Here is a 25,540-nt window from a genome sequence, read left to right on the forward strand (position 1 = left end):
CCATTCTGCAATCTGTTAATAAAGTTTTAAATCAATCAATCAATCTAAATCATGAGTTGTTGCAGGAAGACTACAGTGGAAATGTGAGTAAGAGTTGGAGAGGGAGGGTTTGAGAGTACAGAAAGTGTGGCAATGGCATCATCTAAAATAATGGTTTGCGTATATTCTAATTGCGCCAAATGTTGCGTCACACTCAGTTTTCATAGACTACCTCAGGTAGTTGTGCTGCACATGGACGAAGACGCTCCTATCCGTGTCGAAACGTAAAACACAAAGGTCCATCTCTGTAGGGATCCTTCACATAAGAAAGACACAATCTGACAATAATCCAACACTCTGAGCCTGTCTGTGGCAAAAACAAGCACTTTTTGTGGACACACTTTGATGCACAAATGCCCCCAACGATAACACTGCAGCCTCCCTCCAGTCCTTGCAGCTGCAGCGATCTCGCTCAATACTGGACTTAATACAAAAACTGTTGTCCCCATTATTCATTTACACCCCAGGTGATGGAAAAATAGGGTGCAGGTTTAAAAATACCGGAATTACCCTTTAATACAGTCACCAACAGTCCCAAATCCTTCTGAAAGTCACAGCCTCCATTGCATCATAAATAATAAGAGCAGAGCACAGCACACACACTAACTGGATGCAATACCAGCCTGCAGGATTTGAGGACAGGTAAAAAGGGGGGTCAGATTTAGACATGTCAGCTTACTGCTTGGTTATGGATCATTCTTATCTGATCTATTGCTGCCCAGCGTGACTGACCCTGGTCTTTAGCGACTAGATAAGGGAGAATCTATCTATACGATCTTCTAAAAACACAGGCCATGACAATCTTATGCAACAAATCATGTCACGTAACACTAATGCACAAACCTGAGGCAAGGATTCCTAATCAAACGGTGCAGTTAGTAAGGGTCTAATTGAATTACTAACCCGATTATATAACAAATATTCCACAATAACGTAATAATAGCAGTGCTCAATGTGTAACTACCTAACCCAACGTAGCTATAATGGGGAAATGTTTTGCAAATCCAATAACTTCATCAACCACGTTCAGGACCAACATGAACCTACAGTATGTTCCACCAGCAGCAGTTCGTGTTTTGGTGCGACCTGTTCGAGCACAAGAATAGCTCAAGCCAGCGGTGTGTACAGTTCGGTGACGTTGGAGAGAACACGCCTCGTTTACATTTAGCACAGAACATGCTTGAACACAACGCTGTCTTCAACTCAAAAAGGGGCAGCAAGCAAGTACACATTAGCTAGATAACGTTAGCTAAAGTCTAATTAGCTTAACGCGCTATCACGGTAGCCGCCCAGCTAAACAGGTTAGCTGGTGGTAACGCTGTGTTACATACATCCAGTCTCCCGCCAAAACACAAACGTCAAGATGGGATGGTCAGCGGTGCTACGTGATAATAAACACCGTCAAACAAGAACCTCCTTCCAAACTAAAGTGGGTTGACGACAGGTTGACAGACGGCTGGCTAACAACAACACAGATGTACACACAAACGGCTCGTCAGTCAGACAATGGTACCTGCTGCTTCCTAGCTGTGAGCTAGCCTAGCTAAACCCTGCTGCTTCCTAGCTGTGAGCTAGCTTAGCTGCACCTGGCTCGATGACAACAAACTATCATTACACATGGGCAAAACAGAGTCCATTCTCTTCAGTTCAAATAACAAACTCAGCAAGACCGACAGCTTCTCAGTTACAGTGGGTGACAATATTGTCACAAGGAAAGACGAAATTACCTACCTGGGTTCCATCCTAGAGGCAAATCTTTCCTGTGACAAAATGGCATCCAATGTAATAAAAAAAGTCAACCAATGAACTTGATTCTTGTACCGGATCTCCTCTCTGGTAAACAAGAACACCCTGAAGACTCTGGCAGGAGCACTCATACAAGGGTACTACGACTATGCTTGCACCTCATGGTACCAAAGCACCTCAAAAGGCGCTAAAAACAAAATTACAAACATCACAAAACAAACTGGTCAGACTACTGTTTGACCTTACTCCTAGAACCCACCTCACCCCTGCCCACTTTGACAACCTAGGATGGCTTAGAGTAGACAACAGAGTACAGCAACTTGCAATGGGCCTGGTCTACAAGATACACTACACCACTAAGGTACCCATGTACATGTCAAAATACTTCCCAAAGGTCAGTGAATACCACAACCACAACACCAGAGGGAGTTCCACAAATCATGTAAAACCCAGATTCGGCTCAAATAAGGGACTAAACACGTTTCGCAATTATGCCACATCAATGTGGAACGCCCTACCCAAAGCTGTAGGAATGTGAATCACTAGTACTACCCACTTTCAAAACCACTCTCAAAGAACACCTACGGGAGACTGCAATTCGAAACTGGCCCCTGTAAATGTCCCAACCCAACCCCCTCCAATGTACAGTAAATGACCTAACCCAAGAATACACAAGACCCTCCTCTTGGAACCAAGTACACAGTGGATTTCGCAGAGTAAATTTTACTCAAACTGAGTCCATTTGAGCCCAAGTGAGTAAAATGTACTCCGTTTGAGTAAAATTTGCTCAGCGAAATTGACTGTGTATGGTTTCGTCAATATTTCAATGTACAGTTTTGCTTGTACAGTTGTAGTTTTCCCCCACCCACCCCTCCTACCCACCCTCCTCCAATGTAGTTTCTACGTCAAATGTATATACTCTCTTTTCTATACTCTTTTTGTATCACAAACAGTACTGCATTTGCAGATCTGGTATGTCATAAATGTATAGATGTAAGCAGTACTGTCTACCTGTATGTCATATATGTCCTGATGAATTGAAAATGGGGGACCCTGATGTAAACAAGACGAAAGTCTTTCTCTGGTCTGCATCCCCTTAACAATTGTGTGTATTGAGCTGTACTGTACCCATTCTGCAATCTGTTAATAAACTTTTCAATCAATCAACCTGCTGCTTCCTAGCCCTAGCTGTGAGCTAGTCTAGCCCCCTGCTAGCTAAACCCTGCTGCTGCTGCTTCCAAGCTGTGAGCTAACAGCTAGCCTAGCCCCCTGCTAGCTAAACCCTGTTGCTGCCTCCTAGCTGTGAGCTAACAGCTAGCCTAGCCCCCTGCTAGCAGCTAAACCCTGCTGCTGCCTCCTAGCTGTGAGCTAACAGCTAGCCTAGCCCCGAGCTAACAGCTAGTCTAGCCCCGAGCTAACAGCTAGCCTAGCCCCGAGCTAACAGCTAGTCTAGCCCCGAGCTAACAGCTAGCCTAGCCCCGAGCTAACAGCTAGCCTAGCCGCCTGCTAGCAGCTAAACCCGGGGGGGAGATGGAGCCTTCATCATAATCTGTCAGCAGCCACGATACTGAAACCTGCTCCCATCATGTAAATAAACCAACTCAGCTTGGTGCTTGTTGTTAATAATATACAAGTCAAGACGGCGCCACAACGCGTACATGCAGTTATTAGGACTTTTCTACACAACCGGTTCATTTAGAAGAAGAAGCTACAACCAGATGGCTAAGCTAACGGTAGCTAACGCTATAGCTAGCCAGGCCTCGACAGAAGAGACCGGTGTGTGTAATTCTGTCCCCACGTCCTGATCCACAGCTCTCTCTCTAAAAGCTTAGTTAGGCGTCTCCTCGCAGTGCCAGGGCAGCGGGGCACACACACACCGTCACGTCTTCACAACGAGCAGCTTGTGTTCACTACGAGGCCGGGCTAAATGCGTCGAAATACAACATTTAATACAGTTTGAACTCACTATTCCTTGATCTGCACCATCTTCTCCTCCGACCGGGGCTCCGCTGCGGCTGCGCGGGATCGTCGACGTCGACGTCATCCAGAATTATCAACACGTTTGTCCCGCCCCCCCTGACGTGTTTTGATTGGACGAGGAATCATGTGAACTTTGTCTAATTTTTTCCAATTTGTGCAAGACATACACAGACAAATTCAATTACGTGCCCGCCTGCTTCCCACGGTGTTGATGATACAGTGATCTTTACACACGGTAAAAGTAAAACCACAGAAGAGGCTGCAACAAAATAGTCTAATGTCATGGTGAATGTCACATCCTGGCTTAAGAACAGCTGTTTACAATTGAATGTCTCTAAGACTGTCTGTATGTTCTTCTCCAAGGGCCACAGAGAAGTTGCAGAGCAGGATATCTTCATCTCCGGTCAGAAATTACAGGTAGTATCAGAATATAAATACTTAGGATTACACATAGACCCAAACCTTAGCTTCAAAAATCACATAAAAAAAGTCTGCAATAAGGTAAAGTTCAGCCTATCAAACTTCAGGTACATAAGAAACTTCCTTTCAACCGAGGCAGCAAAGCTATATTTTCATTCAATGGTTCTTTCCCACATCACATACTGTTTGATAACCTGGTCCAATTCACATTCAACCATCCTGAAACCACTTCAATCACTATACAAACAAGCAATACAAATTCTAGACAAGAAACCATTCAGGTACCATCATTGTCACATTCTAAAAAAAAATGTAATCTACTCAGTTGGGAAAACCTGACTCTATGTCAAAACGTCTGTCTAGTTTTTAAAATAAAGTGTGGATTGGCTCCTCCTCCTTTGTCTGGTTTCATCAACCTCAAGTCTGCCTCAGCCAGGAACACTAGAGGTGCGGCAAGGGGGGACTGTACAATCCCTTTCAAAAAAAGTGTATTTGGCCAGGCCGTCTTTTCATACAGAGCATCCCACCAATGGAACTCAATTCCTCAAACAATTAGAGTGTCCACATCATACCATTCATTCAAGTGCAGGGTTAGGGAATGGCTCATTGAAAACCAGCACTGTCAACACTGAGGTGTCTGTGTGTGTGTGTGTATGTGTGTGTGGATATGGTGCGTCTGTCTGTCTGGGTCTCTTAATATGTCATGATGTGCTCTGTCCTTGTGTCCATGACTGTATTGTGCCCTGTATCCCTATCGTATGTCTATGTGCTTTTGTTGTGTTTTTATTCTAATGTTATTTATCTTGATTTTATTCTGTTTTTATTGCTAACCCTTTTTTCACACAGGATTTTAGCCTGTACCTTCTGGCAGGAGGGGGACTGCCAATGGAAATTAGCCTTTTGGCTAAAATTGGGTGCATTTACATTTGTAAAATGTTTTATTAATGTACACACTGTCCCCCTTGAACAAATAAAGTAAACCTAAAGCTAAACCTAACCTACCTGTAACTGTTTTAGTTGATCTTTTTAAATTATTTTGAAACGTTTTTTATTTTGGTGTTTAAATTTCTTTGAATATTGTTTTTATTATGTACTGTACAATCGTCGTTTCTGTAAATGAGGGAAACCTCCAATGCTTACGATTTTAAATAAAGGTTGAAAAAATTTTTTTATGAATGAATGAATTAAATAAGAGGTAAAAGAGAACTTAGTGTAAATATTCCTTAATTTGTGTCAACGTTATAAAAATCCTATTGTATTCAACAAATTAATTATGATACACCACAATGTGCCCTTTCTATCTATTCTAAATCTATGGCCTTGCGATTCCACGGCTGCGCAGTGCCGACAAGAGCAGGCGTTCCATCTCCTCTACAGAAACACTGACACTTCCATTCATTTAATGCAGGGATGTACACAGCATTTCACTTTCAACCAGGTATCTGATAAATTTTATGTAGCAATTAGTAGTTCACCCAGTCCTTGGGTACATACAGGTCTTGACCAGCAGATGGCAGCGACGAGGCAGCTCAGCAGAGAGCAGCTGTCAACAAACATCCTAACAGAAAATATATACATACGAGGGGGAGGAGACTACATTGGGAGGGGGCGGGGGAGGGGGCGGGGCGAAATCTCCTGTTTTTTCAAATCCCAATGTTGACAGCTATGTACAACCGATGGACATCAAAGACACATCAAAAGAGCAAACTTGTTTTAAATTTTTTTTTATTTAGCAACTTACTGAGAATTGAGATATTTTTGTAAATGGGAGTCTGGCACTGGTGCAAAAAAATGTACATTATAAAGACACTGAAACACTGAATATCAAGGAGATACCATGCTGTCATACTGACAATCATTCACGTAAAATCAAGCCTTTTTTCAACATGTCCATAAAAAATATCAAAATGTTTTCAGTAATTCTTCCTCGTTTACCTTTATTTTTTAATAATATATATATAAAATGTGTAATACTGAATGGAAAACACTTTTAATTTACAAAATAAATGACAATAACAAATCTTTGATAATGACATTTAACAATAATTATCGCACAATAAATCCAAATCCATCCACCTGCTATTCGACTGACACACATAGCGAGCATTTTAGGTCGACATACAAGGTACTGGGTTTCCTGCGACCGCAACCGTTCAGTCGACAGACCAAGTCAACATTTCTTTACAGTGTAGACGGAGGCGTTATAGGGGACAGGCGCTCTCCAGTCAGTCGTAAAAGAAACTTAAAGCCAGTTACCCATCTCAGGTCAGCCATAATTCCTTCCAGTTGTGTCCAGAAGAAGGCACAAGCATCATTGTTATAACATTAGTGTCATACCAGCCCCTGGTCGATGACATCATTAGTGTCATACCCCCCCCGCCCATGGTCGATGACATCATCACGCGTCGCTGACACACTCCGATCAATCACTCGCCCTGTTTTTCAGCGGGTCTCGCTACGACGTGTGTTTACTTTGCTGACGGAATGGACAAAGTTTCTTTTCATAACACAAACCACCCATTTTCAAACAAGAAGACGACAAGGCCTGACGTTTTTGAGAAACTCAAGAGAAACAGAAACCCCCCCCCTCAGCACTTCGAGGACGGGAAGAAGCGGCCCGGCGAGAGGAACTTGTAGCCGTTTCCGGAAGGAAGCTTGGCGGCCCGTCCGCCGGCACCGCCTTTAGAGTTCGCCGTCGTGGCGCCACCGGGTGACGACGGCAGTGGAGGCGGCGGCTTGGACGGGTTCTCCGAGCAGCTCCGGTCCCGGGAGGAGCCCTCTGGACTCTTGCCGACGCCGCCGGCCTCGTCTCGTCTCGGCGACAGGCTCAACAGGCCCAGGACGTCCTTCTGCACCGTGCTCATCTTCCTCCCCCCGCCCCCCCGCCCCCCCGGCAGGTCGTGGTGCTGCTTCTTCTGCGTGGCGTTGGCCCAGAAGGTCTTCAGGTTGTGGATGGCTTGGACCTTGTCGTCCAGAGCGGCGGCCCGTTGCCTCAGCCGGCGGCGGTCGGGTTGTTCCGGGGGCTCGTCCGGGCTGGAGCGGGCCGCCGGCGACCCCCCCGTGGAGGAGTAGGAGAGCGCCGGGGAGGGGGCGGCGCTGCCGGCGGGCGAGGGGCTCCCCCCCGAGAAGGGGGAGACGGAGAGGTCGCCGGAGGAGCGGGACGGCGAGATGTGGGCGCTGTACGGCGACGGAGGGTACTTGAGTTTGTTGAGCTGAGCCTGTCGGTCGAGGGACAGCGAGGAGGAGGGGGACGGGGAGGAGAGAGGGACGGAACCCCGGTCTCTGAGGGAGAGAGAGGGCGAGGGGGACGGAGAGGAGCGAGACGCCGGGCTGTCGTAGCCGGAGCTGATCTTCTGCAGCGAGGAGGAGCGGGAGGGGGGCTTGGGCCGGGTCGGGGGGGGAGGGGGAGGCGACGAGAGGGGGGCGGAGAGGGGCGAGAGGGGGGCGGAGAGGGGCGAGGAGCGGGCCTTCAGACTGGCCCTGCTGCCGGGTCTGCTGAAAGCGCTGGTCTCCGAGGGACGGAACCCCAGGCCTCCTCCGGTGGGGGTCAGGGTGGGTGGGGTCAGGGCGGCGGGGGTCAGGGCGGGGGGCGAGGGTCCCACGGAGGTGGCCCTCTGCAGGTTCTCCACCGCCCGCATGTGGCTCTGGGTCTCCTCCAGGATCTTCTGGGCCAGCTCCTGGGGGTCCAGCGGGCCCTTGTTGTCCTCCTGGGACTTGACGGTGCTGTCCGTCTCGGTGCTGGACTGGTCCGACTCGGAGCTGCTCACCTTCCCTTTGCCCCCCGTCCTGTGAGGGGACGAGCTGGAAGACAACGAGAGACACAGGAGCGTAAGAATATAGTGACCTGTCACGGAGCCCTTGTTCACTTGTCTTAGCGGGTTCTTTAACACAGTTTTATTACATGGCGTTTTCACATTCGCCGAAATGCTTGCTTGTGATTGGTCAATAGCCCCCGACAGCGGTGAATTATTTTTCGATAACCACCGGTGATTATTGTTTTTCGCAGCTGGAGTAATCAAGCCCCACTGACACACACTGTTTCAGTGCAGCCAATCAGACACACCTGCCGGGCTGCCCGCGATAATAATAATCACTTTATTTGGGCTGACCGAGCCACAGAACAACTGCGATTTGTCAAATGAATTAGGTATATTGTTAGTAAGTTAGCCATGTAATAAGCGGGATAATGTATAGCTATACTCGGTCATCATCGCAAAATAATTGACCTTCACTGACGTTTAAAACACCTCGCCGAGGCGGCTCGGTATTTTAAACTCCGTGACGGTAAATTATTTTGCGACAATGACCTCGTAGCTATACATTATCCCTTACATATAAGAATATAGTGACGTGTCACGGAGCCCTTGTTCACTTGTCTTAGCGGGTTCTTTAACACAGTTATCATGTCACATGTTCACTTGTCTTAGCTACCCCTGGAGATCCGATCTGCCCCCTCGCTGGAGACATTTAAGGCCCATTTAAACCCACTTCTATTCCCTGGCCTTCAATAAACCCTGATTCTCCCCCCCCCACACCCTAACTCACACACTCCCATGCAATTTTACCCTGCCCCCTCCCCCCCCTTGTATCTCTTCTTGTGCTCCTCTGTCCCCTGTGTGCTATACTGTACTTTGTGTTCCCCTATCCGTGTGTTGGCCTACTGTTGTCTTGTACTGTCTTGTCCTGCTGTGCCTTTTTGCCTTTTTGTATTTTATAGTATGACATTTTATGCTTTGATTGTACAGGACTTTGGTTCAAGTTCAAGTTCAAGTTCTTTAATAGTTGTCATACAGAAGTACAGAATACTTTCATACAAAATGCTTCTTACTGTTACGCTCCAGAGACTGTGCTAGACAAGATAGTATCAAATAACATAATAACATAATATAGCATGAATTTAGAAGAAGAAAATGAGGTCACAGTGTTCGGTATAGACATATGTACAATGTTCTGAGTTACCATATAATATACAATACACAATACTATGCAGTGTACTAATGTACAGTACTATCTAGTGCAAAGCAGAAATGGGATGAGGTACAATTTTAGGTACAATTTACAGTAAGGTGTACGAGTTGTAGTGCAATCCTTCATCCATAAATATAAAGTGTGGGGAGTGGGTGCTACAGTGTGTTTGTTTAAAGTGGGTGTGTGCTATAAAGTGTGTGGAGTGGGTGCTACAGTGTGTTTGTTTAAAGTGAGTGTGTGCGTGTGGATGTGTGTGCTATGTGCGTTTGGTGGTTGTTGTTGTGTAGTGTTCATTCATTGTTCGTTTAGCAGCCTGATGGCCTGGGGATAGAAGCTACTTCTGAGTCTTTCTGTGCTCGCCTTGAGACTCCTGTATCGCTTGCCTGACCGCAGCAGTTCGAAGAGGCAGTTGTTCGGGTGACTGGAGTCTTTAATGATTCTCTTAGCCTTGCCCTTGCAACGCTTGTAGTAAATGTTCTGGAGGGTGGGGAGCCCCCCTCCAATTGTGCGTTCGGCTGAACGTGTCACTCTTTGTAGTCTGCTTTGGTCTTTTGCAGTGCTATTCCCAAACCAGGAGGTGATGTTGCCGGTCAAGATGCTCTCTATTGTACATGAGTAGAAGTTCTTAAGGATCTTCTGGCTGACTTGGAACTTCCTTAGGCGCCTGAGGAAGTAGAGGCGTTGTCGTGCCTTCTTCACCACACTGTTAATGTGTGTGGTCCATGTCAAGTCCTCGGATATGTAGGCTCCGAGGTACTTGAAGCTGTTGACTCTCTCAACCGGTGCCCCGTCGATGCTGAGGGGGCTGTAGTCCTTGACCCCCGACCTCCTGAAGTCCACAATCATCTCCTTTGTTTTGCTGACGTTCAGGGAGAGGCTGTTTTCCTGGCACCATCCCGCCAGGACCTTGACCTCTTCCAGGTAGGCCCTCTCGTCGTTGGCAGAGATCAGGCCCACCACCACTGTGTCGTCAGCAAATTTGACGATTGTATTGCTACTCCGCTGAGCCACACAGTCGTGTGTGTACAGGGAGTAGAGGAGGGGACTCAGAACACAGCCCTGGGGGGCCCCTATGTTGAGGGTGATGGATGAGGAGGTGCAGTTGCCTGCTCTCACCACCTGGGGTCTGCCAGTCAGGAAGTCCAAGACCCACTGGCAGAGGTCATAGCCCAAGCCCAGGTCCCTGAGCTTGGCTATGAGTATGGAGGGGACTATGGTATTGAATGCCGAGCTGTAGTCGATGAATAGCATTCTCACATAGTTCCCCTGCCTCTTGTCCAGGTGTGATGCTGCTGTGTGCAGCACATGGGATATGGCGTCCTCCGTGGACCTGTTGGGGCGGTATGCAAATTGCAGGGGGTCCATGTTGATGGGGAGGGAGGAGCAGATGTAGCCCTTTACTAGCTTCTCAAAGCACTTCATGGCTATGGAGGTGAGAGCTACAGGGCGGTAGTCGTTGAGGCAAGCAGGCTTGGATTTTTTGGGTACAGGGATAATAGTGGACTTCTTCAGGCAGGTGGGGATGACAGCCTGTTCTAAGGACAGGTTAAATATGTCAGTGAATACTGGGGCCAGTTGGTCGGCACAGACTTTTAGGACGCGGCCGGGGATGCCGTCCGGACCTGCTGCCTTCCTGATATTCACTTTTTTAAAGGTCCGCCTCACCTCATGCTCTGTTACCCTGAACACTGCGCCTCCATCAGCAGCCGACCCCCCCCCCCCCATTGCAGAGGCTTGTGAGCTGGTGTTGTTATTACCAGCATCAAACCTCGCATAGAAGGTATTGAGGTCGTTTGCTAAGGAGATGTCACTGTTCAGTTTGAGGGAGGCGCCTTTGTAGTCTGTCATCGTTTTGAGCCCCTGCCACATAGCTCTAGAGTCAGCTTGTTCAAACTGGAGTTCAATTTTATCCCTGTAGCGCCGTTTGGCCTCTGACACTGTCCTCCTTACGTTGTGTCGCGCCACCTTGTGGTCATTCATGTTGCCTGCCACTAGGCCGTCATTGTATGCTTTGGTGCGCTCTCTCAGAGCTTCACGGACGGATTTGTCTACCCAGGGTTTTTGATTTGGGTAAACTTTCATTTTGGTAGTGGGGATTGTTTCTTTCACCCTAGTACAGACATAGTCCAGCACTGTCTCCGTGTAGGCATTAATGTTATCTGTGTCGCGGAACACAATCCAGTCTGTGTGGTGAAACACTGACCGGATCGTCTCTTCTGACGTCAGATCCCATTTCTGCACCTCTCGCGAGACTACGGGAGTACTTTTAATTCTCTGTCTGTACTTTGGTGAAAGGAAAATGGATGCGTGATCTGACTTGCCAAAGCCACTATCAGAATGAGCCTTGTAGCCACCTTTAAATTGCGTGTAACAGTGATCTAGGATGTTACCGCCTCTGGTGTTGCAAGTCACATGCTGATAGAAGTCAGGTAATACCTTTCTCAGATTGGCGCTATTGAAATCACCCAGCACTAAAATGGCGGCGTTAACGTTGGCGCCTGAGTTCTTAAACGTGCTTTATAAATAAATAAATGACTTGACTTGTCTTCGCAGGTTCTTTAACACAGTTACAGTGACGACGAGTCACAGAGCTACCTGTGTAATCTCACTCCTCGGGTTGAAATACACCTGCTTCGCCTCATGAAACTGACCCTCGTCGAGCAGCAGATTAGATAAGGAGAGAGAGCCTTCTGCAGTCACATGGTCCTGAGGGAGGAGTCATGGGTCAAGCCAGGCCGAAGGTCAACTGTTTGTTACACCTCCACCTGTTTAGCTTAATTCATATCAATTTACCCATCTCAAGCTCCGCCCCCTCTTTTGTTTGTCTGGGGAAAGCGATAGTTTACATTGTAATCGCAGCGTCCTGGGTTAGAATCCGGCCCAGGACCTATGCTGCTGAATGTCCTCCCCATCATCTCTTCACCCAACTTTCCTCTCTGCCTGTCCTCCTATCCACAATAAAGCTGTCAAATGCAGAAAAAACATATCTTTAAAAAAACGACTGCAAAAGAAAGGGGACTATATCAAAGAACTATCAAAACTAGTGCAAAAGAAAGGGAACTATATCAAAGAACTATCAAAACTAGTGCAAAAGAAAGGGAACTATATCAAAACTAGTGCAAAAGAAAGGGAACTATATCAAATGAAAAATGATCAAAACTAGTGCAAAAGAAAGGGAACTATATCAAAACTAGTGCAAAAGAAAGGGAACTATATCAAAGAAATTATCAAAACTAGTGCAAAAGAAAGGGAACTATATCAAAGAACTATCGAAACTAGTGCAAAAGAAAGGGAAATATCAAAACTAGTGCAAAAGAAAGGGATCTATATCAAAGAAATGATCAAAACTAGTGCAAAAGAAAGGGAACTATATCAAAACTAGTGCAAAAGAAAGGGAACTATATCAAAGAACTATCAAAACTAGTGCAAAAGAATGGGAACTATATCAAAGAACTATCAAAACTAGTGCAAAAGAATGGGAACTATATCAAAGAACTATCAAAACTAGTGCAAAAGAAAGGGAAATATCAAAACTAGTGCAAAAGAAAGGGAACTATATCAAAGAAATGATCAAAACTAGTGCAAAAGAAAGGGAACTATATCAAAACTAGTGCAAAAGAAAGGGAACTATATCAAAGAACTATCAAAACTAGTGCAAAAGAATGGGAACTATATCAAAGAACTATCAAAACTAGTGCAAAAGAAAGGGAACTATATCAAAGAAGTATCAAAACTAGTGCAAAAGAAAGGGAACTATATCAAAGAAGTATCAAAACTAGTGCAAAAGAAAGGGAACTATATCAAAACTAGTGCACAAGAAAGGGAACTATATCAAAACTAGTGCAAAATAAAGGGAACTATATCAAAGAACTATCAAAACTAGTGCAAAAGAAAGGGAACTATATCAAAGAAATGATCAAAACTAGTGCAAAAGAAAGGGAACTATATCAAAGAAATTATCAAAACTAGTGCAAAAGAAAGGGAACTATATCAAAGAAATTATCAAAACTAGTGCAAAAGAAAGGGAATTATATCAAAACTAGTGCAAAAGAAAGGGAACAATATCAAAACTAGTGCAAAAGAAAGGGAACTATATCAAAGAAATGATCAAAACTAGTGCAAAAGAAAGGGAACTATATCAAAACTAGTGCAAAAGAAAGGGAACTATATCAAAACTAGTGCAAAAGAAAGGGAACTATATCAAAGAACTATCAGAACTAGTGCAAAAGAAAGGGAAACATCAAAACTAGTGCAAAAGAAAGGGAACTACTGTATATCAACAAACTACCAAAACTACTGCAAAAGAAAGGGAACTATATCAAAGAACTATCAAAACTACTGCAAAAGAAAGGGAACTATATCAAAGAACTATCAAAACTAGTGCAAAAGGGAAACATCAAAACTAGTGCAAAAGAAAGGGAACTATATCAAAGAAATGATCAAAACTAGTGCAAAAGAAAGGGAACTATATCAAAGAAATGATCAAAACTACTGCAAAAGAAAGGGAACTATATCAAAGAAATTATCAAAACTACTGCAAAAGAAAGGGAACTATATCAAAACTAGTGCAAAATAAAGGGAACTATATCAAAGAACTATCAAAACTAGTGCAAAATAAAGGGAACTATATCAAAGAACTATCAAAACTAGTGCAAAATAAAGGGAACTATATCAAAGAACTATCAAAACTAGTGCAAAGGACGTTTCTCCACGTCCTCCACCGACTCACCGTGCAGGTTTGGGCGTGGGGCTGGTGGGCACGGTGGACACGGTGGGGGGCGGCAGCGGTGGAGGTTTCACCGGAGACGTGGGGGTGCTGACGCTCCCCTTGGAGGAGACCGAGACGGGGTGCCCGCGTCCCCCCGAGGAGGACCCCCTCCCGGCGCCCCCCCTGTGGTGTCTGTGCCCGCCGGGCAGCGGCAGGGTGTCACACTCCCTCCCCCCCCCCGCGCCCAGCGGCTCGCTGCTGATGATGGAGAAGCCCTGGTACTCGTCCTCGTCCGCCGCGCCGCCGCCCGCCCCTCCTCCTCCTCCTCCGCCTCCTCCTCCCTGATTGGTCATCCGGCCCCTGGACAGGCCCCCCGCCGCTGCCGAGGAGTGGCGGTGCGAGGCGAAGAGCCCCGCCCCGCCGCGGTGGCGCTCCAGCTCCTGCTGCCGCGAGCGCTGGCTGATGACGTCGCTGCCCGCCGGCTCCGGCCGCGACAGGAAGCTGAGCGAGGAGGCGAGGGAGCTGAGGCTGTAGACGGAGATGGCGTCGCAGGAGAGGCTGTCGCCGCCGGGGCAGAAGGGGGGCTGCGCGGGGTAGCCGCCGCCCCCCAGGGTCAGGGAGGAGTGGGGCTGGGAGGCCGACTGGGAGGAGGAGAGCGACTCCAGGGAGGAGGAGCTGTCCAGGCTGAGGCGCTTGGGCAGCTCCGTGGAGTCTGAGGAGAGAGAGGGGCAGGTTAAGGGTCAAGGTTTATTGTTTCATTCGTCACACAATTAGGTACATTACGGTTAGGGATGCTCGATATTGGCTTTTTTACCGATACCGATATACCGATATTGCCCAACTCTTAATTTCCGATACCGATATCAACCGATACCGATATATGCAGGGTTTCCCCCCCCCAAAAAACGGAATAATTTCAGGTAATTAACATTACATATCTCTTGTTGTGGAATTAACACAACATTATGCATACTTTTGACAATAAATAAAATCTGAATTTGTTCTTACTTGCTTGCCTGGGTAAATGTAAAATGTAAAGATTTTTAATTTTAAATTTTTTTTAATCAATACCGATATTTTCCGATATCAAATTTGTATGCCAATATCGGCCGATAATATCGGACATCCCTAATTACGGTGAAACGCTTGGTTCTGTACGAGCCTCATGAGATCGTGCTTCATACTGTGAAAAAGAGTAAAAAAGTTAAAGAATAAAGACCAAACACTAACTACAAAATAATAAAATATACAATATACAAAACTAAAATGTACAAAATGCTAAAGAAAAATGAATGCAAACATGAGGTAGTGCAAATTTGTAAGAATAAATAGATAAAATAATATTTGGGGGGGGGGGTTGTAATGTTAACAGGTGGGGTACTTTGCGAGCGTCTAGCGGCTCAGGGCTGCATTTTTCCGCCGAACATATAATACACCGTTCGAAAGATCTATTTGTTGCCGTTCGAACGCCACCTCAATCGTCACTTACATGACGATATGTCAGCAGAGCGTCTTTTTTTTTTACGCGCCGCGCGTCAGATGACCACCCCAGACTCCAGACGCTACCAGAACTGCCAATTATCCGCTGATGGGCGAAAATTATTGGTTACCGTTGTAGCCAACAAGTGTAGGTTTCCAACGATACCCCACGTGGGGGGGGGGGGGGGGGGGGGGGTGAGAATAAGGGATGTAGGTGAAAGTTGACGAGCGAAAACCAGAAGTGAATCAGATTTCAGAACACACGGCGGTAAATGGATTTTGGAGAGCTTTTTTTTTGTTGCTTGTTTTTGTAGCAAATTCGGACCTGTACTACATAAGACTTCAGGCTATGGAACCACAGTGTCTTCCAGATTATACCTCTATGCTGGAATATTGTAATATGGAATCTTGCAACCACTACAGAAAAATGTGAGTGCACGAGTTCAACTCAACCCTATGTCATTAGCACTAAAAGTGATTTCCCTTTTTTGCATTAGTAACTTCAGAATGTTATCTTTCAAAGGAGACCAGGCTCATGCATGTGCTATAAGTATAATGTATAAAGCTAAGCTTTGCAATAAAAGTATGCAGTCCTCAAGTTCAAGTAAAAAATAAGAAATTGCCACTTTTCTGGGTGCCGGTAAGAGGTTGAAGTGACTGTTTAAGGTGAATGTTTAAAGAGGGAGAGATGGATGAATGAGACGTATTGAAACCACAGGCTGATAGAGCTGTTTCCCCGAAGCCTGTTTTTGGGCTTCGAACTTCATCAGGGTTTTTCGAACGGAAGTTCGAACCTTCTTTTTTAATTACAAACAAAATAAATCTAAAAAATAAATCTAAAAAAAGTATCAAGTTTTTCTTTTTTCTTTTTATAAAATATCCTCAAACTAAATCCTCAAATTGAATAAAGTGATTCATCTGATTAAATTAGTATTTTTAAAAAAATAAATAAATCAACTTTCTTTAATGTATTTAACTGGTCAGTTTCGTCAACATGAATAATCCAATAAGGTCACGGTTGGTACGAAAGTGATGGTGACGTCTTGATGGAGCGCCGAGCGGATGCAGATAGGCTACAACATTTATGATTAGTGCTGTCAAACGATTAAAATATTTAACTCGATTAATCGCATGATTGTCCATAGTTAACTCGCGATTAATCGCAAATTAATCGCATTTTTATTTTTTTTATTTTTTTTACCTTAAACAGATCTTTTTCAAGTTCCAAGTTTTAATACTCTTATTAACATGCGAGTCAACAAATTCTTGCTTTATGCAGCCATTTAACACAAAAGGATGACCCTCATGCATTGCAAATTTGCATCAAATTCAAAACAGAGTGATGCACAAAATAACTTTAAAATAATAATTTAAAACAATGAATAAAGTGTGCATGAAATAATAGGGGAAAGAAAACGTTAGGAACTTGTTACATTCACACACACAAGGGCTGATTAATCACACACCCCCCTCTCTCCCTCACACACACACTCTCCCAGCTCTCTTTCTCTCTTGCCCCTTCCTCATCTCTCTCACCCCCCTCTCTCTATATCTCACACACACACACACACACACACACACACACACACACACACACACACACACACACACACACACACACACACACACACACACACACACACACACACACACACACACACACACACACACACACACACACACACACACACACACACACACACTTCAGAAACAAACATAGTATCAATGAGAGCATCAATAATACACCTGAGTGAAGTCTAGTAATTTTTTTTTTTTTTAGTTAATCTTGAGTTAAAAAAATGTGTGGCATTAATAGAATCGGGAGTTAACGAGTTAATATCGCGTTATATTTGACAGCCTTATTTATGATAAATGTTTTATTTAAATTTGTATGACGACGAGTCATATACTATAATAGTATAATACTATAATATTAGTGTAGCCTAATCTTTATCTGCAACTGTGAAGAAAAACCCCATTGGTTTAAACAGAATGAATAGACACATAAAAAAAAGATATATAAAAAAAAAAAAAAAAGTATTATAAAAAAAAAATATTAAAATGTTGATTTAGAATTCAAACGCCAACGTAACGAACGAAGGTCCGGAGTGTGGTTCTTCTCACCAAAGAGAGCCAGCAGGGCCTGTAGGCCGAAGTGCATGGTGCGCCGGCTGGCCTGCTTCCCCGTCTTCAACACCACCTCCTCCTGGCCCACCTCGCACAGGTCGAACCCTGGAACACCACAAGAACATTCAATACATGAAAGAAAATATGATTTGAGAGATATTTGTAAATGTACAGTTCAAAAAGCTAAGAAAGGGATTACAAGGAGGTGTATTTCTATTATTGGGGTTAACTTGTGGAACAATGCGGATATACAGTTAAGAATGAGTCATTCGATTTTGGTTTTTAAGAAAAAGGTTTGTAAAGCTATTTTTGAAAACTACAAGGGTGAATAATACTGTTTTGCTTGCTTTTTTTTCTTTAGAATACTGTTTTGGAATCAAAATGTTTGTATTTTTTTGGTAAGAATATAGGACAGGCACATATAAGCATTATGCTTCAGTCTGTACCTTTTCAGTCACTGTAAAAATCAAATATTGATAAATGATGGTGTATATTGTATTGTGTGAGATGATGACTGAAAAAATTAACTACTACTACTACTATACTAACATCACTTCAGCACCGCAGGCTACTAGTAGGACGACGGGCTTCCGTTTTATTTTATTTTTATTTGAAATCTTTATTTTGAACATGTAGATAAATATACAAAATCAAAACAAATCATTGATCTCAAGAAATTAAATAAAAAAATAAATAACAATAAACAAAAGCAAAACATAACCCAATTTACATGTTCGAAAAGGAGTAGGAAGAAGTATACACTTATTTAATCATACCCCTTTTCCACTACTCAAATGAGTGTACTAATTTAAAACCTTACAAAACAAATATATATATATGCAAAACAAAAAACAAAAAACAAAAAATAAAAATGTAAAAATGGGCTTCCGTTCAATGTGATCAATCATTCATTCATTATTTTCCCCCATATTTTTATGTTCAGAGTTAATTATATTGTTTAGACTGTTTATTTTCCCCCATATTATTTATATTCAGATCTAATTTGATTGCCTATATTTATGTATTTATACTATTACCCTGCCCATACCTGTACCTCCCCTCCCCCATGCTGCTATGACGCCTGGATTTCCCCAAGGGATCAATAAGACAAGGCAAGACAAGACAAGACAAGACAAGACAAGACAAGACAAGACAAGACAAGACAAGACAAGACAAGGCAAGGCAAGACAAGACAAGACAAGACAAGACAAGACAAGACAAGACAAGACAAGACAAGACAAGACAAGGCAAGACAAGACAAGACAAGACAAGACAAGACAAGACAAGACAAGACAAGACAAGACAAGACAAGACAAGACAAGACAAGACAAGACAAGACAAGACAAGACAAGACAAGACAAGACAAGATAAGATATTCCTTTATTGATCCCCTTGGGGGAAGTTCAGGCATCATAGCAGCATGGGGGAGGGGGGAGGGGGGAGGGGAGGTACAGGCATAGGCAGGGTTAATAGTAGAAGACATTATAGTCTACAAAAAGAAGAAATTATAGTACAGCAGAAAAGTGAAAATAAGCAGTGTAAACAATATAATTATACTCTGAATATACTGAATATAAGTCAACAGCGTGATCAAAGGTGCAGGTGAGGGTCCGTATGACCATTCAGTTATATTATACATTACAATAAATATATCGTCAGTAACACTTCTGAATATGAATACTGAATATATACTATGAGAGTAAGTGAAGGAATAAAGCAATAAAGGAATCTCCGACGTTATCTTATCCATTGTGCCGTTGCTATTCATAAGCTCCAGGCAGGGCCGGGCCTGGCACATTTGGTGCCCTAGGCAAGCTTCACCCCTGGCGCCAAATAAATGTTAGATACTTTTTTTTAAATGTCAAAATATTGGTTGCAGATATAGAAGGGGGGACAACAATGTCTGCCCAGCAAAGAAATAAATAAACAATATTAATAATATATATATATATATATTATTATTTATTTGTTGTTGCTGGATGCAGTTTTTGGTGCCCCCCTCTGGGTGGCGCTCTAGGCCAGTGGTTCCCAAAGTCGGGGTCGGGACCCAAAGGTGGGCCGCGAGCAGCCACGGGAGGGCCGCGAGATGATTTTTTATTTATTTTTTTGTCAGGCCACTGAACTTAGAAGCAGGCCAGGACAGTGTTTCTAGTTGTATTCTAAAATTCTATTCTATTGTATTCTAAAATGTGACTATATGGTTTTATATTAACTTAATAAATAAACAAAAACGAAAAATCGACTTATTTCAACGAACATTTCAAACTAAATAACAGATTATGCACATAAAACGCTGAAAACCGAAGCAACAATAGTATTTTAATGAGGCTATTATTATTATCATTATTATTTTGCAACAAGTTAGCCCTCTCATAAATAGCACATATAAATGAATAACTAACTTGAACTAACTTAATAGGATTGAAGTGATATTTGGCTTAAAAAATCGGTCGCCTGGCAAAATAAAAGCCTGACGATGTGCATTGGGCCGCGGCTCTCTGACGCCTTATTTTCTGGGTCCCGGCCTGAAAAGTTTGGGAACCCCTGCTCTAGGCAACCGCCTATGTTGACCTATAGGAAGCTCCGCCCCTGGATCCAGAAGTATCTGGGCCTTGGTTTGTAACAGAGCCTTGAGCGCAGCGGCTCCGTGTTGTCGACTCACCGAGAGCAGCCAGGAACTCGTGGCAGCCAGGAAGCCTCCACAGCTGCACACTTATGGACACCTGGATGGGAGCCAATGAGAAGTCCTGCTCTTTGTCACCTGACTGCAACTGGACCAGCACCTGGTGAAGCTGTGGGGGGGAAGGGCGGGAGGAGGTGATGGCGAGGGAGAGGGGAATCCAAGCAGAACAGAGATGGTAAAACCATCAGACATGTAGGCAGAACAGAGATGGTACAACCATCATGACATGTAGGCAGAACAGAGATGGTAAAACCATCATGACATGTAGGCAGAACAGAGATGGTAAAACCATCATGACATGTAGGCAGAACAGAGATGGTACAACCATCATGACATGTAGGCAGAACAGAGATGGTACAACCATCATGACATGTAGGCAGAACAGAGATGGTAAAACCATCATGACATGTAGGCAGAACAGAGATGGTAAAACCATCATGACATGTAGGCAGAACAGAGATGGTAAAACCATCATGACATGTAGGCAGAACAGAGATGGTAAAACCATCATGACATGTAGGCAGAACAGAGATGGTAAAACCATCATGACATGTAGGCAGAACAGAGATGGTACAACCATCATGACATGTAGGCAGAACAGAGATGGTAAAACCATCATGACATGTAGGCAGAACAGAGATGGTAAAACCATCATGACATGTAGGCAGAACAGAGATGGTACAACCATCATGACATGTAGGCAGAACAGAGATGGTAAAACTATCAGACATGTAGGCAGAACAGAGATGGTAAAACCATCAGACATGTAGGCAGAACAGAGATGGTACAACCATCATGACATGTAGGCAGAACAGAGATGGTAAAACCATCATGACATGTAGGCAGAACAGAGATGGTAAAACCATCAGACATGTAGGCAGAACAGAGATGGTAAAACCATCAGACATGTAGGCAGAACAGAGATGGTAAAACCATCATGACATGTAGGCAGAACGGAGATGGTAAAACCATCAGACATGTAGGCAGAACAGAGATGGTAAAACCATCAGACATGTAGGCAGAACAGAGATGGTAAAACCATCATGACATGTAGGCAGAACAGAGATGGTAAAACTATCAGACATGTAGGCAGAACAGAGATGGTAAAACCATCAGACATGTAGGCAGAACAGAGATGGTAAAACCATCATGACATGTAGGCAGAACAGAGATGGTAAAACCATCAGACATGTAGGCAGAACAGAGATGGTAAAACCATCATGACATGTAGGCGATCCTTGAATGTTTGATTCTTTGATTCTTTGATTCTTTGACTCTTTGACTCTTTGAATCTTTGAATCTTTGACACAAAATGTATACCAAACATCTCAATAATGGAAAGACTGGATGTATTATTAACTATTGGATGTATTATGTCCATCTCTACCGCCTGTTATTGGGTCAGCAACCATAAAAACACAACTTACCATTCCTACCACGCTTTTAACCGCCTGCGGCAAAGTGGGTATGAGAGGGGAGGAAACAGAGCTTTAGTGGGTGTTAGGTAGGTACTGTAGAGCAGTGGTTCTCAAACTGTGGTACGCGTACCACTAGTGGTACTTGGTGGTACTGCTGGTGGTACTTGAAAACATTTCCAAAAAAATCTAAAAAAAAAAAAAAAAAAATGTTTTGCAGTCAGGCCACTGAAATTAGAAGCAGGCCAGGCCAGTGTTTCTGGTTGCGGCAGCGCGATAGTTAGATAATCTAAGTGGGGAACAACCAGGAGATCACTGTGACAGAGAGTAATGCAGTCTAAACAGTCATAAATCTTTAATTCAACTTCAGCCCTGATCATAACCATTTATTTTTAGATTTCTTGTAATGTCAGATAAAAAATGAAATACTCCCACTTTTCTGAAAAGAGTTGGTGTTAAATCTGACATTACAAAAAATCCATCAAAATATGTGTTGCTGCTAATCATTGACACATGCCTAGCCTGTAATAATCCCCCCCAGAAAAATGTACTTTGCATTTGATATAGGCCTATTGTAAATATTTAACTTTTTGTGTTTTTTTTAACAATAATTTGTGATGCCATCACACAAACTGGCATTTAAAGGGTAAACATTCAAAAATGTATTGAATATGTGTTTTATTTTCTTTTTTACAATAATTTGTGATGCCCATCACAAACACTGGCATTTAAAGGGTAAAAATTAAAAAGTTCCTGCACCAGAATGCAGGAAATGAAGTTTTTGTAACAAAATAATTGTGTGTGTGTGTGTGTGTGTGTGTGTGTGTGTGTGTGTGTGTGTGTGTGTGTGTGTGTGTGTGTGTGTGTGTGTGTGTGTGTGTGTGTGTGTGTGTGTGTGTGAGAATGACGGACAATTGCTTGCTGTGTGAGAGAGAGAGAGAGATAGATAGATAGAGAGAGAATTAAGTACATTTGCTGAAATACAGTTGTTCTTAATTTTCTCACTTGCTATGTGAGAATGTTAGTTATTATGTTCTCAATGCCCCTTGCATTGTATGAGTTGTGTGGAAGCGTTTGCTAGTTCTAGTGCTATCCCTTTGTACATTGTGGCTGTGTCTGACAAAATTAATGGTATTAGGAATACATTTGCCTCCTGCGTGAACTGTGCATAGCTGAATAGACTGTATTTTAACGCCGGTCATATGGTGGTACTTGGAGAGCCAGCTACGTTCTCAGGTGGTACTTGGTGTAAAAAGTTTGAGAACCACTGCTGTAGAGAGAACTCTTTGCCCGCCAAACCCGAGGAAAGTGGGGTTTCGTCGCCAACCGCTGAGCGCCAAACCCGACTTTTCTCTGCTTTGGATCCTTTGATATTTTTCCTTTGATCCCCGTTCTCCCTGGGTCTCCCTGGGTCTCCCTGGCACATCTGCCTACGTTAAAATTGCAATGATGATCGAATCCTGCCAGGTGGCAGTATCGCCTACCTTTTGAACTGCTAGCTTACTTATAGATTACTTTAGAATACAGGCAAGACTGCTGCATTTTGACAAAGTTCTACTGAAGTGAAATATCCCTTTAAGTGCAAAAGTGGTAGCCTACCATCTCACTACCATGATACATCTGTACAGTGGTAACATGGTGGAACTACCATGGTACTGTTAGTGTGTCGGGGGACGCAGGGGTCAGAGGCTGACCTTGTTGATGAGCTGCTCTCCAGCCTCAGACACCGTCACCAGCTTGCAGAGAGCCTGGAGCGCTGCTGAGGGAAGACCTGGAGACACACAGGAGAGGAGGAGGAGAGGAGAGGAGAGGAGAGGAGAGGAGGAGAGAGGAGAGGAGAGGAGAGGAGAGGAGAGGAGAGGAGGAGAGGAGAGGAGAGGAGAGGAGGGGAGAGGAGAGGAGAGGAGGAGAGAGGAGAGGAGAGGAGAGGAGAGGAGAGGAGAAGAGAGGAGAGGAGAGGAGAGGAGAGGAGAGGAGAGGAGAGGAGAGGAGAGGAGGAGAGGAGAGGAGAGGAGAGGAGAGAGGAGAGGAGAGGAGAGGAGGAGAGGAGAGGAGAGGAGGAGAGGAGAGGAGGAGAGGAGAGGAGAGGAGAGGAGAGGAGGAGAGAGGAGAGGAGAGGAGAGGAGAGGAGAGGAGAGAAGAGAGGAGAGGAGAGGAGAGGAGAGGAGAGGAGGAGAGCAGAGGAGAGGAAGAGGAGAGGAGAGGAGGGGAGGGGAGAGGAGAGGAGAGGAGAGGAGAGGAGAGGAGAGGAGAGGAGAGGAGAGGAGGAGAGAGGAGAGGAGAGGAGAGGAGAGGAGAAGAGAGGAGGGGAGAGGAGAGGAGAGGAGAGGAGAGGAGAGGAGAGGAGAGGAGGAGAACAGAGGAAGAGGAGAGGAGAGGAGGGGAGGGGAGGGGAGGGGAGAGGAGAGGAGAGGAGAGGAGAGGAGAGGAGAGGAGAGGAGAGGAGAGAGGAGAGGAGAGGAGAGGAGAGGAGAGGAGAGGAGAGGAGAGAAGAGAGGAGGAGAGGAGAGGAGAGGAGAGGAGAGGAGAGGAGAGGAGGGGAGAGGAGAGGAGAGGAGAGGAGAGGAGAGGAGAGGAGAGGAGAGAGGAGAGGAGAGGAGAGGAGAGGAGAGGAGAGGAGAGGAGAGGAGAGGAGAGGAGAGGAGAGGAGAGGAGAGGAGAGGAGAGGAGAGAAGAGAAGAGAGGAGGAGAGGAGAGGAGGGGAGGGGAGGGGAGAGGAGGGGAGAGGAGATGAGAGGAGAGGAGAGGAGAGAAGGGGAGAGGAGAGGAGAGGAGAGGAGAGGAGAGGAGAGGAGAGGAGAGGAGAGAAGAGAGGAGAGGAGAGGAGAGGAGAGGAGGAGAGCAGAGGAGAGGAAGAGGAGAGGAGGGGAGGGGAGAGGAGAGGAGAGGAGATGGGAGAGGAGAGGAGAGGAGAGGAGGAGAGGAGGAGAGAGGAGAGGAGAGGAGAGGAGAGGAGAGGAGAGGAGAGGAGAGGAGAGGAGAGGAGAGGAGAGGAGAGGAGAGGAGAGAGGAGAGGAGAGAAGAGAAGAGAGGAGGAGAGGAGAGGAGGGGAGAGGAGGGGAGGGGAGGGGAGGGGAGAGGAGAGGAGAGGAGAGGAGAGGAGAGGAGAGGAGAGGAGAGGAGAGGAGGAGATCAGATCAGATCAGATAAGATATGAAATAAGATATGATAAGATACGATAGGATAAGAGAAGAGAAGAGAAGAGCAGAGCAGAGCAGAGAAGAGAAGAGAAGAGAAGAGAGGAGAAGAGAAGAGAAGAGAAGAGAAGAGCAGAGAAGAGAAGAGAAGAGCAGAGAAGAGAAGAGAAGAGAAGAGAAGAGAAGAGAAGAGAAGAGAAGAGAAGAGAAGAGAAGAGAAGAGAAGAGAGAAGAGACAGGCTGAGTGACAGGCAGGCTGAGTGACAGACAGGCAGGCTGAGTGACAGACAGGCAGGCTGAGTGACAGGCAGGCAGGCTGAGTGACAGGCAGGCAGGCTGAGTGACAGGCAGGCAGGCTGAGTGACAGACAGGCAGGCTGAGTGACAGTCAGGCAGGCTGAGTGACAGGCAGGCAGGCTGAGTGACAGGCAGGCAGGCTGAGTGACAGACAGGCAGGCTGAGTGACAGACAGGCAGGCTGAGTGACAGACAGGCAGGCTGAGTGACAGGCAGGCAGGCTGAGTGACAGGCAGGCAGGCTGAGTGACAGGCAGGCAGGCTGAGTGACAGACAGGCAGGCTGAGTAAGTGACAGGCAGGCTGAGTGACAGACAGGCAGGCTGAGTGACAGACAGGCAGGCTGAGTGACAGACAGGCTGAGTGACAGACAGGCAGGCTGAGTGACAGACAGGCTGAGTGACAGGCAGGCAGGCTGAGTGACAGGCAGGCAGGCTGAGTGACAGACAGGCAGGCTGAGTGACAGGTGGCAGGTACCCAGCAGGGACTGGAGGGTGGAGCTGCACTGCTGGAGTCGGTCCCCAGGGTCCGCTGTGGGGAAGAAG

General features: G+C 45.1%; 2 protein-coding genes across 2 annotated transcripts in view; both read right to left on the bottom strand.

Annotated features, from left to right (window-relative positions):
- pitpnb (phosphatidylinositol transfer protein, beta) overlaps nucleotides 1-3,795 on the bottom strand; it is a 57,017-nt gene extending 53,222 nt beyond the window's left edge. Inside the window, exon 1 of the mRNA XM_084324254.1 lies at nucleotides 3,752-3,795. Within this exon, the coding sequence (XP_084180380.1) occupies nucleotides 3,752-3,771 (20 nt within the window). The 5' untranslated portion in view covers nucleotides 3,772-3,795. The remainder of the gene's footprint in view (nucleotides 1-3,751) is intronic.
- Nucleotides 3,796-5,957: 2,162 nt separating this feature from the next.
- ttc28 (tetratricopeptide repeat domain 28) overlaps nucleotides 5,958-25,540 on the bottom strand; it is a gene marked incomplete at its 5' end in the record, with an annotated part of 70,899 nt that continues 51,316 nt past the window's right edge. The window contains 6 exon segments of the mRNA XM_084324161.1: nucleotides 5,958-7,986; nucleotides 13,883-14,573; nucleotides 17,465-17,572; nucleotides 20,130-20,259; nucleotides 23,260-23,336; nucleotides 25,473-25,540. The exon segment at nucleotides 25,473-25,540 is cut by the window's right edge and continues 92 nt beyond it. Coding sequence (XP_084180287.1) covers nucleotides 6,774-7,986; nucleotides 13,883-14,573; nucleotides 17,465-17,572; nucleotides 20,130-20,259; nucleotides 23,260-23,336; nucleotides 25,473-25,540 — 2,287 coding nt within the window. The 3' untranslated portion in view covers nucleotides 5,958-6,773.

Source organism: Notolepis coatsorum (assembly GCF_963971535.1).
Source record: "Notolepis coatsorum genome assembly, chromosome: 11".
Lineage (NCBI taxonomy): Eukaryota > Metazoa > Chordata > Actinopteri > Aulopiformes > Paralepididae > Notolepis > Notolepis coatsorum.